This window comes from Hippocampus guttulatus, chromosome 5, assembly GCF_054856545.1.
Source record: "Hippocampus guttulatus isolate MCC_2025c chromosome 5, RoL_Hgut_1.0, whole genome shotgun sequence".
Taxonomy (NCBI): domain Eukaryota; kingdom Metazoa; phylum Chordata; class Actinopteri; order Syngnathiformes; family Syngnathidae; genus Hippocampus; species Hippocampus guttulatus.
In genome coordinates, this window is record NC_141265.1 from 16,490,036 (window position 1) to 16,504,984 (window position 14,949).

Here is a 14,949-nt window from a genome sequence, read left to right on the forward strand (position 1 = left end):
GTGTGAATTAAAAACGTATTTTACGACGAGATTCGTTTGTTCGTTTAAAAATATATATTTGCATGTACATCTAAAACGTCTCAAAGGATTCCCGTTAATCTGCGGTGGTTGTGAATTGCGTCACGACCTAGGCGGCCGGTGCGCTCTCTGATTGGCGTAGAGCCGTCATCCGGGTACTGCGCTACGACTGGCTCATTAGCTAAAGGTACCAATATGGCGGAGGTAAGAGGGAAAACAGGGGAGAAGCGATTGCTCTTAAATCGATATTTTTATCATTTTACGTCGCGTTTTCCCGCTGTTTTGCTAGCGATTGGAGAGAATGTGTTTTTTGCCGGCTGTATAGCGTGAGTTGTGTCCAAAAGTATGTTTATTATTTAATCGGAGATGTGCCCGAATGTCTGAAGTGATCCTGCACTACAAGGCCGCTGCGCCTTCGCTCTCAGCTGCTTCGGTATAGCGGCGGTGTAAATTGATACGTAAATTTTAACATTTGCTTGGAGTGGGGGAAAGCATATTCTGTGCGTATTTTGTGGGGGCGAGTGAAAGAAACCTACATCTTAAGTAATTTATTCGCCACCGCGTTGTCGTTACCGGTAACTCAAAAGCCGTCCAATGTTACACCGCGCCAAACGAAATGTTCATGTTTACATGCATCGACATTTGAGGGTTTCCCATCGGTGTTCTGATGCTAGCTCGCTTGCTTAGTAGCGCCGCTTCAAAATGTCACTTTCTTCTCTGTGATATTTGTTTTAAATATTCTCGTGTCTCGTGGTTGCCATTTGTTGAAGATTTATGTGACAGAATTTGTCGATGTGTCATATATGCGGCTTCTGTCGTAGCCGCCTACCGTCGTTCAGGTAACGGTAAATGCCCCTTTTCCTCGCTCGTTTCGGACCACATTTTTAGATTAATTCCACGTTTTCCTGCCTTAGAATTCTCATTCTTCGAATATTTTGTATTTTTTGTGTTCAATGCTTATTTAGATTTTTCTTTCCTCCCCCCACTCAGGCTTCCATTGGGAGTTCAAGTCCAGGTAAGTGTCGTATACGAAAAGCTTATGAGTAATGCTGTCGGTGTTTTATGAAGGCGTTTTTGAGCCACACCGATACACAACGATATTATAGTCCAAATAAAACAGTGGCATATTTTGGAGAGAAAAATATTTTTCTTGTTGATTAAAAAATCCATAGCTATGAGATTAAATGTACAAAATTTCTAGATTATATATGAATGTTACATAGAATGTTTTTGGTGAAAGGTTTTGCGGTTACTGTTGGTAAATTAGAGAAAAGGGTTGTGTTTTAAAGAAAAAAACTAATGTTTTCGTAAATTGACAACAGTTGGCTTCGTCAGCGGCACTGGCAGTTGCCGATGGCGGGTAACATTTGCTGACGGAATGTTTTAGAAGATGAAGTAGGAACGCTACCGTTGTTCATTTCATGTCGTATAAAATCATTTTTTTCTTGATATACACGTACATGTAATTGTCATGTTTACACTGTATTACACTTTCATGTTTTTACATCGATAAATGTTTATCCTGTATCATATATCATAGTTGGTGAACATTTTTATTGGAAATAGTTACAATGAACTACCGTTATAGCGTACAGTCCCTCAAGGTACGTTGTAGTGTGTGTATTTTCATTCGATTGAAACCAAGATAAAGATTTGTCTTATTCATATTCGATGAGAGTTTATCTGTAGTTTCTTGATGACATCACCACAGTAGTATACACAATAAAAGTACAGATCGAGGCATGGCCGAGACAGATCTGCCACTACTCAGCGATTAAAATGACACCATCTTTGTAAAATTGAAGCAAATTTTTGCTATATTGTTTTTGAGTGGTTTTTTTTTTTTTGTCCTTTTCTTTCTTACACAGTTGGCTCTTTGTCGTCGGAAGATCATGACTTTGACCCGACTGCAGAGATGCTAGTTCATGAGTACGATGATGAGAGGACCCTGGAGGAGGAGGAATCTCTGGAAGGCGGAGCCAATATCAGCTCTGAAATTGCAGATTTGGAGAAGGTAAACTAGATACCTTTTTCGGTACGCTAACATATTGTTTCGACGACAGATTAGTCAGTGAACTCATGGTAACCACCAAAACAGTTTTGTTTAACTGTGGTTGACATCAAAGATGCAGGTAGAGGGCACGCCCACACGCATGTATGTGCGATTGTGATTCTTGTGTGATTGTGATTTATGAGCAAGGTAACCGGACCACTCAGAACATGGCATATTTGCCACAAGCTCTCAATGGCAGCGCAACAATAATACCGATATTTTTCAATGTTTTTATACAAATATTTGAGTGTCGCAGTTCCACTGTACAATGCGTACATCATGCAGAGGATGAAAACGTTTCCTCCATCCTCGTCCCCAGGAGGGTAACATGCCTCTGGAGGAGCTGCTGGCCATTTATCGCTACGAGGCCTCAGCTGGTTCCAGTATAGATAGCTCCTCTGGCGACCTCACAGACGAGCTGCCCGACATGACTTTGGACAAGGTGAGCCTCACTCGCCTCACCGCAATATGTGACGTCTTGCAAGGTTGTCGGTCAACCTGACTCATTTCTTCCTAGGAGGAAATTGCTAAAGACTTGTTGTCTGGTGACTACGAGGAGGAGACCCAGTCGTCCGCGGATGACCTCACCCCGTCGGTGACCTCCCACGAGGCCACCGATTTCTTCCCCAGAACACTTCGATGTAAGCAACATACACCAATTCATACTTCCTCATCTTTAATGTTTAAATGGTAGTTATATTTATTTCAAGTTTCATCGATACGTAAAAAAAAATCTTGTTTTTTGTTTTCTTTAATGGAAGAACTAGCAAATTCCATACAGTGAGCACAGAGCTGAGATTTTAACGCCAAACCTCAGAACTGTGAACCAGACATGCTAATCCCCCCCCCCCCACACACACACACAAAAGTGTAAAAAAAAAAAGCTGCATTTTTCTTTTGTGAAAAAAATGATCATTCTTAAAAAAATAAAACTGTAAATCTGCGCTTGCATCACAGATCAATTAGACAGGATTTCTTATGGATGGGCACCGATACCCGAGAACAAACTAGCCCTGTGGCTGAATTAAAAAAAAAATGCTGTATCGATAAGCTCCACCCTTAACGGTGCAGAAAAATAAAATGTGATTGATTTTGTCTATATCAACGTTCTTTTGCATCGTCAACCTCTAGCGCCATTAATTCTCGCTAACTTGAAATTCCCGTTGTGAAAGCAAATTCTTTGATCGAGGACGATATATATATAGGCTACCCAATGATAAAATCATTCAAATATTCAATTTTAGAAGTTGCGCTCTATACAATGCAGCTATCCAGTGAAATGCAGATAAATATGTGTTTCCGTTTTGGAGAAGCATGCCTTTCACTGGAAATTTAAATGAGCTCTTGAAAATGCAGCAGTGGAATAATTTGTATTTGTCCCTTCAGCCAACGCTGTCTCTGATGGGGATAAAGATTCGGAGTGTGACGATGATGGTCCAAGTCCAGAAGACTCCAGAAAGGTACATCATATATGACATATTGAAACAAAATGAGGCACTTGTAGCATCTTCATGAATAGAATTGTCAATGTGTTTTTTTTTATTTATAAAAAGGAAATAATGGTGGGCGCTGAGTACCAAGCGGAAGTTCCTTTCACCATCTGCCACTACACGGAAGACGAGAAAGGTTAACTACTTTTCTTGTTCTCGGCGAACGAACTCTGCTTTGCAACATTACCGTTGACCTCATGCTACCTCCGCTTTTGTTTTGCAGTGTATGAAGATGAAGATGAGCTCATGTGGCGCCCGGACACGCTGCCGGAGAGCAAGGTCAGGAGCTTCCTGACCGACGTCCTGTCACGGACAACGGACGAGAAGACGACGCACGACAAACTACATGTTCGAGACAATGAACAAGTCAGTTCACTCGTCATATCTTTTGGATACGTTCGACGGAGTGGCAGTTAACCTTGACGGAAAGAAAATATCAATTTGCTTCTTGAAAAACACAGTATCCGTTTTATCTCTCACAAATGTCTGCACCTCATTTGTTACAATAACAGCTTGCATTTAATAATGAAATGCTCTCGCTTCGCAAACGGTGGCAGGGCGTATTTATTTGCTCCACCGCAGGCAGGCAGGGGAGGCATTGCAACCTTTGTGTACACAATGTTACAAAAACATTAGATTTGTTATTTCGAACAAAAAGTATGGCGGAATTGCAAGACGAGACGGAACAGTGTGTCAACATGGACGCGCACAACATTGTGCATCTGGAGTTGATTGGAACGTCGACTCTCATCCGACATTGTCAACAATAGGGCCGAACGATTAATTACATTTGCAATGTCATCGTGATTTGACAAAAGGCGATTTAGTGACCGCATAGACTGCGATTTGATGGGTCATTACTGTATTGAGAAGTGGAGGGGTGGAGAAGGGGGCACGGAGGGCTTTCGGAGCAGGCGGGGCTGAGGCACTCGATTTCAGTAAGTTTCCGCTTCACGAGACATTGAGGTGAGGATCTATAACATGCTTGGTCTTTTTCGCTTCGCAAGTTAAAAAAAAACAAAAACGTGGAGGAGCCTTCACCGTGTATTTTGTCCTGTTTTGGCTGCCGTTGTGCATGTCTACGGAAGTGTCTGTCTGAAGACTGTCGGATGTGTGCCGCCCATGTATTATTTCAATGATTTTTTTTCCTCGTAGGAGAGGGATGTAAGAAAAAAGTTGACTTGGATTTACGTGTCTCTGATGTTAACCAATTGACTTTAGCTGACAACGTTTCAAGATGTAAGAAAAATGGGCAATGGAATATGCGCTACGGTACATCTTGCGAACCATTTTCTTCTGCATGCAAAAAAGGCTGGCATCTATTCTTCATAAATGGATTGTGTCCAGCACGTTCTAGAGTTCAGGGCCAGTATTTGAGGGAATACGGCTTTTGACGTCGATTTTACCACTCTACTTTGTACCCATTTTCCAATTGTTATGCATGTGTGCACAACTCCAGTCTAAATCCTTACAGAGGCATTTTCTCAACATCCTCTTCACTCTCATCACACAGGCTTTGTTTGAGCTCGTCAAGTGTAACTACAACACCCATGAGGCGCTTGAGCAATACTGTAGCCACCTAAAATCCTCGAAAGGTAAGCCAAGTCAACAGGTCGTGCATCACAACAACAAAAAAAAAAAACTTAAATGGCAACACATGAAGTGGTGATTGTGACCACGGGTGCAAAGCGGTGGAAAATGCCTCTCATGTTTCCAGCTGAGGTATCATATCCAAGCATAAATGTCAACCCTTTGTCAGAAGATGTCCATGCGACATAAATTAACAAGCAGGACTTTTCGACAGATATATTTGACCGTAACTCATTCAGCGCCAGCCAATTCTGGACCAAGTCTGAAAAGACGAATAAAAACGTCTTTGGGAGTGAATTAGTTAATCAAGTTTTTAAGTGTTTTATTGATCCTTTCAAAAGCGTCTCTATTCTAGTTATCACTTTGTAAAAAATCTTGGTTTATTCACACTCATTCCCAAAGAAAACGTTTGGATTTTTTGGACTCTTAATTGTGACTAATTTGGCAATCCATTTATATTGCCAAACAGAGGATGTGTTCCTTCAACAAATCCTGAACTCCAGTAATGCCAATTTTCTTCTGGCAAATCAGATCGGTTTGCGTAGCACAATTCTTCAGTATTTTCCGATATCCAAAATCAAGTGACTTGGACTTGGGTCATCTTAGCCCAAAACCCTTCATAGGTGCTGTTTTCTTTTTATTGATGTGAAGATGTTGTTTTGAAATTGTTGCTTCCAGAAAAATCTCCCCCGTGGTCTGAGGAGGAGTGCAAGAACTTTGAACATGCTCTGCAGATGTATGACAAGAACTTTCACCTCATTCAGAAACACAAAGTGAGTTTTGCTCCGACGATGCGCAGAAAAAAGATTGGGCGCATGGCCGGTTGTTGAACGGCTTTCTTTCCACACCAGGTGACAACACGAACGGTAGCGGAATGCGTCGCGTTTTACTACAGGTGGAAGAAGTCGGAGCGCTTCGACTTCTTTGTGCAGCAGAATCGCTTCGGGAAGAAAAAATACAGCAGCTATCCCGGTGTCACGTGAGTTCAACATCCACGGCGCAGTTGTTGGGCTCCATCCCAAAAAAGGTCAACGCTCAAATGAAATGAAAAACCTTGCGTTTGGTGCCCAGAGACCTCATGGACAGGCTCGTTGACGAAGCGGAGGGTTTGGCCGTGGACAGTTCGTCGTCCGTGTGCTCGGGAGGTGGCGGCAGCGGAAGGGTGGAAAGCGCGACGGATCAACAGCTCAGCCTGCTCAACTCTATCACTGCCAGTGACCTCACAGGTCGGTCCTCCATACACACCGCACCCATATGGGTACTCAATGACACAACATGAATGTAGGAAATAATGGAAAGCTAAAGGCATTTGAGGTCAGCTCACATTTATAGATGGCTTTTATCCGGCCCAACAAGCAACAACAGTCTCGACGGTCGTTGATTATTTGTTTGTTGTTGCTTTGGCAAGTGTGTGTCTCTCTCTCGCGCTCCCTCTCTCTCTGTTCTTAACCTTGTTAGAAGCACCGAACTCAACCATTTCATATGCACATTCAACGAACCCTTCGTTAGTGAAAAATAAAATGATGATTATTATTATATATTTTTTTATAAATTCAAGACATAAAAAACGCATTTATTAAAAACAGATTTTTATTTTTTTTTACACAATTCATGTAATTATAAAGTATACGTTTTTAAATTGTGCACAATATGAACCAAGCGGGCGAGTCGTAACTACTTGACATGTTGAGTCTGATTTGTCTTAACCACCATGGCAGAGGCTCGGTTGAACCCCTGAGACCGATTCATCGAACCCCTAGGGTTCGATCGAACCCGGGTTAAGAACCACTGATATATATTTTTTTGAGGGCAGCCCGGTGGTCCTGTGGCTAGCGCGTCGACCTCACAGCGCAGAGGTACCGGGTGCAATTCCAGCGCCGGCGTCCCTGTGTGGAGTTTGCATGTTCTCCCCGGGCCTGCGTGGGTTTTCTCCGGGTACTCCGGTTTCCTCCCACATTCCAAAAACATGAATGGCAGGCTCATTGAACACTCTAAATTGTCCCTAAGTGTGAGTGTGAGCGCAGATGGTTGTTTGTCTGTGTGTGCCCTGCGATTGGCTGGCAACCGGTTCAGGGTGTCTCCCGCCTACTGCCCGAAGATGGCTGGGATGGGCTCCAGCACGCCCGCGACCCTTGTGAGGATAAAGCGGATCGGAAAATGGATAGATGGATATATTTTTGAGCAATAATCTTTGAATGAAAATCAGCTGTTTGTTTTCCCCGCAGCTCTGAGCAACAGCGTGGCGACGGTGTGCAGCCCGGCCGAGGTGACGTGCTTAGACTCCTACAGCTTCCCCCCACTGGAGAGCCTCCACCGCACCTCCCTCAACCACGACGAGTCGCTGGGCTTCCCGTCGGGCGGCGCCGACGCCGACTGCCTCAACATGCTGGACGCCGGCTTCTACCACTCGGAGCTGGGCCAGCTGAGCGGCGTGTGCGTGGCCAAGGACTGCGAGCGGCCCTCCAAGAGACTCAAGCTGGCGCTGCAGCCGGACTCGTTCATGGGCGACGTGTCGGTGGGCAACCTGGCCGTGGACTTCGAAGCGCGACGGACCACGCCGCACCACCACCGGATAACCGGCGCCAAAATGGCCGTGTCGGTCACGGACTTCGGCGAGCCCAATGGCTTTTTGAGCGGGCACGCGCGCCACCACGCGCAGCACGCCACAGCACTTCAATCCGACTGATCTTCCTCATCCTCTTCCTTCCTTCTTCCCTTTTTTTGGGCGTGTACATAAGACTGACCTCATGTTATATATATCATGGTAAATATATATATATATATATATATGTGTGTGGGTGTGTGGGTGTCTACACACACCCACACACACACACACACACACACATCTGTGTGTATGCATATGTACATATGTTTGTGTGTGTACAGAACTATACTTTTTTCATTTTTTGTGTACTATGACATCAGTGATGTCTCTCATATAGAACTAAAATCTTGATTTCTCAAGAATTTATAATAGCCATTTTTCTTTTGTTTGTCACCACGGTAACGTCCATGTACAGTGTGGTCAACAGTGCCCTGCCATTCTTCTTTTCCGCTGCCAAAATCATCTTATTTAGAAGGTGCTTATTTAAAAGTGGTACTTTTTTTCAAATCAGTGTTTGGTTTACAGGTACGTAGCAGTCGGCATGTTGCTCGCTTTTCAGTTTGTTCTTATTTGCGTGTGCCCGTTACGACTAGCAATCGGCTTTGCATTTTATTTTATACTTTTCAACAATGAAATTGAAATAAGAAGTCCTGGGAAATAGTGACAGCCAAGTGTTTAAGAATAGATTTTAGTGGGGCAAAAAAAAAAAATACCCAGAATGTCTTTTGAAGTGAAGGCAATTTGCAAATTTCGGAGCGATTTACTGCCATGAATGAATGGAACAAATCCATTTGGCAAGAAACATGAAGGCCTGTGCACTGTGATCTGCAAATGATACAAAAAAAAAAAAAATTGTCCAACCAGCATGCTAAAGTCCCTCGAGGCTGACTGCAGAAATTGTCTGAACTTTTGTCACCATGCGATGTGTGAGCCTTGTTATTATCCAACAGTCAGCAATTATTTTGGCTCCCGTTTGTCATTTGAACGTTTTAATTGGCGAAATGGAGCACTTGTTAAAACCCAGTTGCTGTTCTTTGTTTTCATCTGTGTTAATGAGATCATCACACGGTCTAGACACGTTAGCAAAGGTTTAACTGCTGCACTTGCAGTGCTTGAAATCCGGTTGTCGTTCACTGTTTTTGTCCATTTTTCTTCATTTTGTCCACGATTTCTCGTCCTTTCTCTCTCAGTAACTTTGGTTGCATCACAGGGTTAGCATAAACGGCGCGTGCCATTTGAATGGCGCGATTGGCTAACTGGATCACTCTTCATGGTTCGAAAAAAATATTCCTAACAATTCTTGTGGACTAAAACTCAATTCTGGTTGGACTTGAACTACCTTGCTCATAGTTTGAGTTGGACAATAACCCTGCTGTTTAGCAATCTCTTAAACGTTTTAATCCCCCTCTGTGGACAACAACAATGAACTAAAACTGTATTTTAACCATGCGTTCACAATTTTTAACACTTCAATTTGTTCAATTTTGGCCAGAACACAATCTCCCGCCATTTTTGTTCACCCAAATAGCCCTTGCTTGTGTTTTAGAAATGTTGGCATAAAAAAAAAAGTTGTTTAAACAGCATGTCAAAGGTAATGTGTTTTTTATTTTTTTATTTTTTTAAGGGGTGTGTAAGTGTTTTTGTATGAATTGCAATGTTGGCGCAAAGCCAGAAACGACTGTCCATCACGTTGAAAACGACATAATTGGTCATCGTTGCTCCTTTTACACTTGGAACAATTATTGCGCTGACACTTTTACTTAATTTTGGGTTTTATGTCACATATGTCAAACTTTTTTTTTTTTTTTGGCCGGGGGGGTGGGGGGGGTTGTTTTCCAAGAATTTCAGTATTAGCTTTGATGCCCGCACTGCTCTGTGTGTGTGTGTATTGAATGTTGGCCGTGTAGCAGAAAGTGGTTTTGGGAGCATACCATGGTTTTTTTGGGGGGGGGGGGGGTCTTCACGTATCTATGCATTGTGCCACGTGAATGGTTCATTTCAGGGGCTGGACATGACACTCTGTGCGCGCGTGGGTTTGCAGTTACACACGCACGAGCACTTGGGGGCAACTCATTCATGCTTTCCATGGCATCATTGATGTAAATAAGAATTGGCAAGTAGCCTTTAAAAAGTCTAATGACCTGACCTCTAATTGTCAATATGTGTGCATACAAAGCTTATTATTATTATTATTATTATTATTATTGTTGTTTGTTTTCTAAATGGCCATCCATTGTAGATATGTACAGAATTTTGAGCCTTTTTTTTCCTCATTATACTGATTGCCTTGGGATTGTTTGGCTTTTTCATTTTCTCTTTCTGTACAATGGAACTTCCGATGTGGGACGCACTTCCTGAAAATTTCAAAATCACGCCAACTGTTGGCATTCTGAAAAACAAGCAACTTTTTTGCCCCCTCTATCCCCGTTTGGCTATTCTTAGAAATGTGGCATCACAAGAAAAAGCAAAGAAGCCGACATACGCACGAAGATGACGTCTTACTGAGCTGAGACCGTCAGTTTCCTTTTACTCGCAAAATGTTGGACTTCAAAACTTGCTTTTAGGGCGTTGACCTTCATTGATTCCACTGTATTATGTTTCTTTCCCTCCGCCCCCAAATGTAAAGTGAAGATGCTCTCGCAAGGCCCCCCCCCCCCCCCGCCCCAGACTGTAAAATACCTCGTCCATCACTCAGTTTGTTAGCATAAACGTAAAAGAGAGGGGGAAAAACCCCAACTTGATCTTCCTGTATTTGTCTCGATGGCATGGCTGCTGGTCTTTGGGAGATGACATTTTGTATTTTTGTCTCGTTTTGTTTGTTTAAAAAATGCAGTAGGTGGTGGGTAGCTGTGCTATTTATTATTTCACTCTGTGGTTTGTACAAACACTTGTCAGAATGTAAAAGGCCATTTTAAAAGTGGTAGGTTTTTGAATTTTTTTTTTCCCACCATCCTGTGAACTCTGGAAAAATGTGATATTTTATTGGTGTGCGAGCGTGTTTGTGTGTGTGCATGTGCAAGCCGGCACGAAGCAAATTTAATTTTATATTTTTATTTTTGTCAAGTCATTTTACAGAAAAAAATGGAAAAACAACCCAAAATACCTTTTGTGAATAAAACCCCTGCAGAAAAAAATGTATCCAGGATTCTAGACAATCAAAAAGGCATCGTTATGAGAAATGTTACAGAAGTTATCTTTATTGTTTATAAGAATTGTACATAGACATTCAGGGTTTTTTTTCTTTGTGTTTGTTTGCTCTCTTCTCACTCATTTTGTTAAACATTTTTTGTATTTTCTGTTGTACTTTAATACCTTGTGTACAGATCCAGAAATAAAAGCTCTGGAAAAATTAATATGCATACATTTTTTTATTTAAAACGGTGCTACTCCTTAATATGAAAACAAAGTTGATGCATTTTTTGGATCTGTATCACACACAACACTTTGTTTCAACTGCAGTTTTTAAAGTGTACTTATAAATTGGGATTTCAGAGAAGGGTTTTAAACTAGAGCTTGGTGCCGGTTCGTTTTAAACTAGGCTTTGGATTTAACAGTAGGGCTTTAAACTAGGGTCAATGTTTCAATGTAGGGTTTCAAGTTAAGATTAAGTTTTCAATTTAGGGTTTAAATGATTAGTAATAAACTCTGGTGAGTGTTTCAAATGACTTTGAAACCCAAGATTCAAGTCGAGGTGAAAAATTGTCTCAGAAGTGGGGTGAAAAGTGTTGAGTGTTTTAAAAAAGCTAACGGCAGCAAAGGAAGTCGTGTTGAGCGTTGCTTATAAATATAATTTATTAATCATTTTTAAAATTCTTTCTTACACTTTGTACAGAAAACAAGGAGAGCACAAAAAGATGTCATGACAAGCGTGCCGGATGCAACCAAAACAGTCACCACCACGGCTCAACGTGTCAAGTCCAAATCACTCCCCATAGCAAAACGATACAAGCACAGCCAAGACGTCCATCATGACAACATATGGCAGTTTGCATAGTCGACAAAAAAAACTAAACAGAAAAACAACAACAACAAAGTAAACATACTAACTACTTCCTAACTTTTCTAACTCTTAAAGTGACAGTACACAAGTGTACACACTATAGTCAAATAGAAAACACATTTTTTCCCCTTACATTTCCATACAATAACAACACTGTATTTGTAGGTCGAGTCCACGTGAAGAGTCCAGTGGCTAAAATGTCGACAAGCAGATTTTTGAAAATTAAGGGAAAAAAAAAAGGCAATGTCATCACCGTCGCCTTTGGGTCCCAGTTTGCATTTTAAATGCACCCTGTACCCTTTTTGAATTAGCACTTACTGTACATCAGGAAACAATCACAACATCCAACCGAGAAGCACACATTTTGGAGCAAACCCCAAAAGAGAAAAAGTGACAACTCCGGCCCCCCCCCAAAAAAAAAAAAAAACAAGCTTTTGCCTGCTACATACTGATGCTCACATACTGTTTTTGTTGGATGTTATTTATCCAGAAAATTGAATCATTTAAAAAAAAACTGCGTCATTTGATCAATTCTTTTTTTTTTGTCCTCGGAGGGGGGGGTTAAAATTACGGACGCCTATACAAAACTGAGAATGTTGTGATAATCATATAAGCCTTTTAATTCCTCATTTTGAGTGGTGACCTAAAAAGAAATCATGTTTTGACTAATAAATTATTTTCACAGAAATATATTTTTCCCTTGATTCAAGACACTAACTTTTCAAAGGTTTGTTTTTTGTTAAAACTGAGAATGATTTACAAATCACATGTTTTATTCAAACATGGTGCATCAACCCCATAATAATGACATTAATAAAACAATCTGGCGTTGCTGTTGATAATGATGCAAAACGATTTAAAATGTAAGATGTTTTTATAATATTTCTATGTTGACTCCCAGTCAGCAAAGGCATCTGGCCCGGATTCGGCATGAAGCTGGGATCAGTTGCAATGCATATATGTGAATGATAAAAGTAAATTGCACATTTGTTGAAGGAAATGTAAGGTGCTTCATGAAATGCTTTGTAAAAGATACGTTCATTGAATTTCAACTTTTTCCAAATGTTCTTGTGCTACTTTATACCAAAACAAAGGAAAGACATGTTGTTTTGGTTGTTTATAGCAAAGTATGGTATCATTTTAATGGTCCGGCCCACTTGACATCTACCGAGGCCGTATGTGGCCCACCATGTGAAATAAGTTTGACACCGGTGATGTATAGTAAGGCGTTTTTAGCCAAAAAAACAACCATGTACAGAAAGGCGTTTTTAGACGAAAAAAAAAAACGACCACGTATAGTATGGTGTTTTTAGCCCAAAAAATGACCTCGTATAGAAAGGTATTTTTCGCCGAAAAAAACCATGTCTAGTAATCCGTTTTTAGACAAAAAAAACGACCATGGATAGTAAGGCGTTTTTAGCCCAAAAAAACGACCATGTATATAGTAAGGCGTTTTTAGCCCAAAAAAAAAACCCCACCATGTATAAGGTGTTTTTAGCCGAAAACCCCCCCGACCATATATGTATAGTAAGGCGTTTTTAGCCGAAACCCCCCCCCAGACGATGTATAGTAAGGTGATTTTAGCCGAAACAAAAAACGACCACGTAAAGTAAGTCGTTTTTAGACGAAAAAAACCGACCATGTATAGTAGGGTATTTTTCGACCAAAAAAAGACCATGTATGAGTAAGGCATTTTTAGACGAAAAAAACGACCATGTACAGTAAGGCGTTTTTAGCTGAAAAAAAACGACCACGTATAGTAAGGTGTTTTTAGCCGAAAAAATGACCTCGTATAGAAAGGTATTTTTCGCCGAAAAAACCCCGACCATGTCTAGTAAGGCGTTTTTAGCCCCAAAAAAAACGACCATGTATAAGGTGTTTTTAGCCGAAAAAAACCCGACCATATATATATAGTAAGGCGTTTTTAGCCGAAAAAAACCCCAGACGATGTATAGTAAGATGTTTTTAGCCGAAACAAAAAACGACCACGTAAAGTAGGGCGTTTTTCGACCAAAAAAAGACCATGTATGAGTAAGGTGTTTTTAGCCGAAAAAACCGACCTTGTATAGTAAGGCATTTTTAGACGAAAAAAACGACCATGTACAGTAGGGCGTTTTTCGACGAAAAAAACGACCATGTATAGTAAGGTGTTTTGAGCCGAACAAAAACGACCTTGTATAGTCAGGTGTTTTTAGAATAAAAAAAATGACCACGTATAGTAAGGCGTTTTGAGACGAGAAAAACGACCATGTATGGTAGGGCGTTTTTCGACCAAAAAAACGACCACGTACAGAAAGGCGTTTTTCGCCGGAAAAAAAAAACGACCATGTCTAGAGTAATCCGTTTTTAGACAAAAAAACGACCATGTATAGTAAGGAGTTTTTAGACAAAAAAACGACCATGTATAGTAAGGCGTTTTTCGATGAAAAAAACCTCCATGAATAGTAAGGCGTTTTTAGCCGAAAAAATAACAACCATGTATAGTAAGGCGTTTTTGGACGAATTTTTTAGCCGAAAAAAACGACCATGTATAGTAACGCGTTTTTAGCCGAAAAAAACGACCATGTATAGTAAGGCCTTTTTGGACGAAATTTTTAGCCGAAAAAAACGACCATGTATAGTAAGGCCTTTTTGGACGAAAAAAATGACCATGTATAGTCAGGCGTTTTTAGCCGAAAAAACGACCATGTATAGTAAGGCGTTTTTGGACGAAATTTTTAGCCGAAAAAAAAGGACCATGTATAGTAAGGCGTTTTTAGCCGAAAAAAAAACGACCATGTATATTAAGGCCTTTTTGGACGAATAAACCGACCATATATAGTAAGGCGTTTTTATCCGAAAAAAACCGAGCATGTATAGTAAGGCGTTTTTAGCCGAAAAAAAGGACCATGTATAGTAAGGCGTTTTTGGACGAAAAAAACGACCATGTATAGTAAGGTGTTTGTGGACAAATTTTTTAGCCGGAAAAAACGACCATGTATAGTAAGCCGTTTTTAGCCGGAAGAAAACGACCATGTATACTAAGAAGTTTTTAGCCCAAAAAACCGACCTTTTATAGTAAGGCATTTTTAGACGAAAAAAACGACCATGTATAGTAAGGCGTTTTTTGACAAAAAAAACGACCATGTATAGTAAGGTGTTTTGAGCCGAAAAAAAAAGACCTTGTATAGTAAGGTGTTATTCGACCAAAAAA

The 14,949-nt window shown here is 40.8% G+C and overlaps 1 protein-coding gene across 1 annotated transcript; it reads left to right on the forward strand.

Moving 5' to 3' along the window:
* Positions 1-281: 281 nt before the first annotated feature.
* mier3b (mesoderm induction early response 1, family member 3 b) lies at positions 282-11,109 on the forward strand. Its single transcript, XM_086111598.1, has 13 exons — positions 282-451; positions 1,009-1,033; positions 1,887-2,032; positions 2,391-2,513; positions 2,589-2,712; positions 3,458-3,531; positions 3,625-3,697; positions 3,785-3,927; positions 5,075-5,156; positions 5,830-5,924; positions 6,003-6,130; positions 6,223-6,377; positions 7,377-11,109. The coding sequence occupies exons 1-13, from the start codon at positions 395-397 to the stop codon at positions 7,835-7,837; spliced, it is 1,686 nt and encodes a 561-aa protein (XP_085967724.1). The 5' UTR covers positions 282-394; the 3' UTR covers positions 7,838-11,109.
* The last annotated feature ends 3,840 nt before the right edge of the window (positions 11,110-14,949 follow it).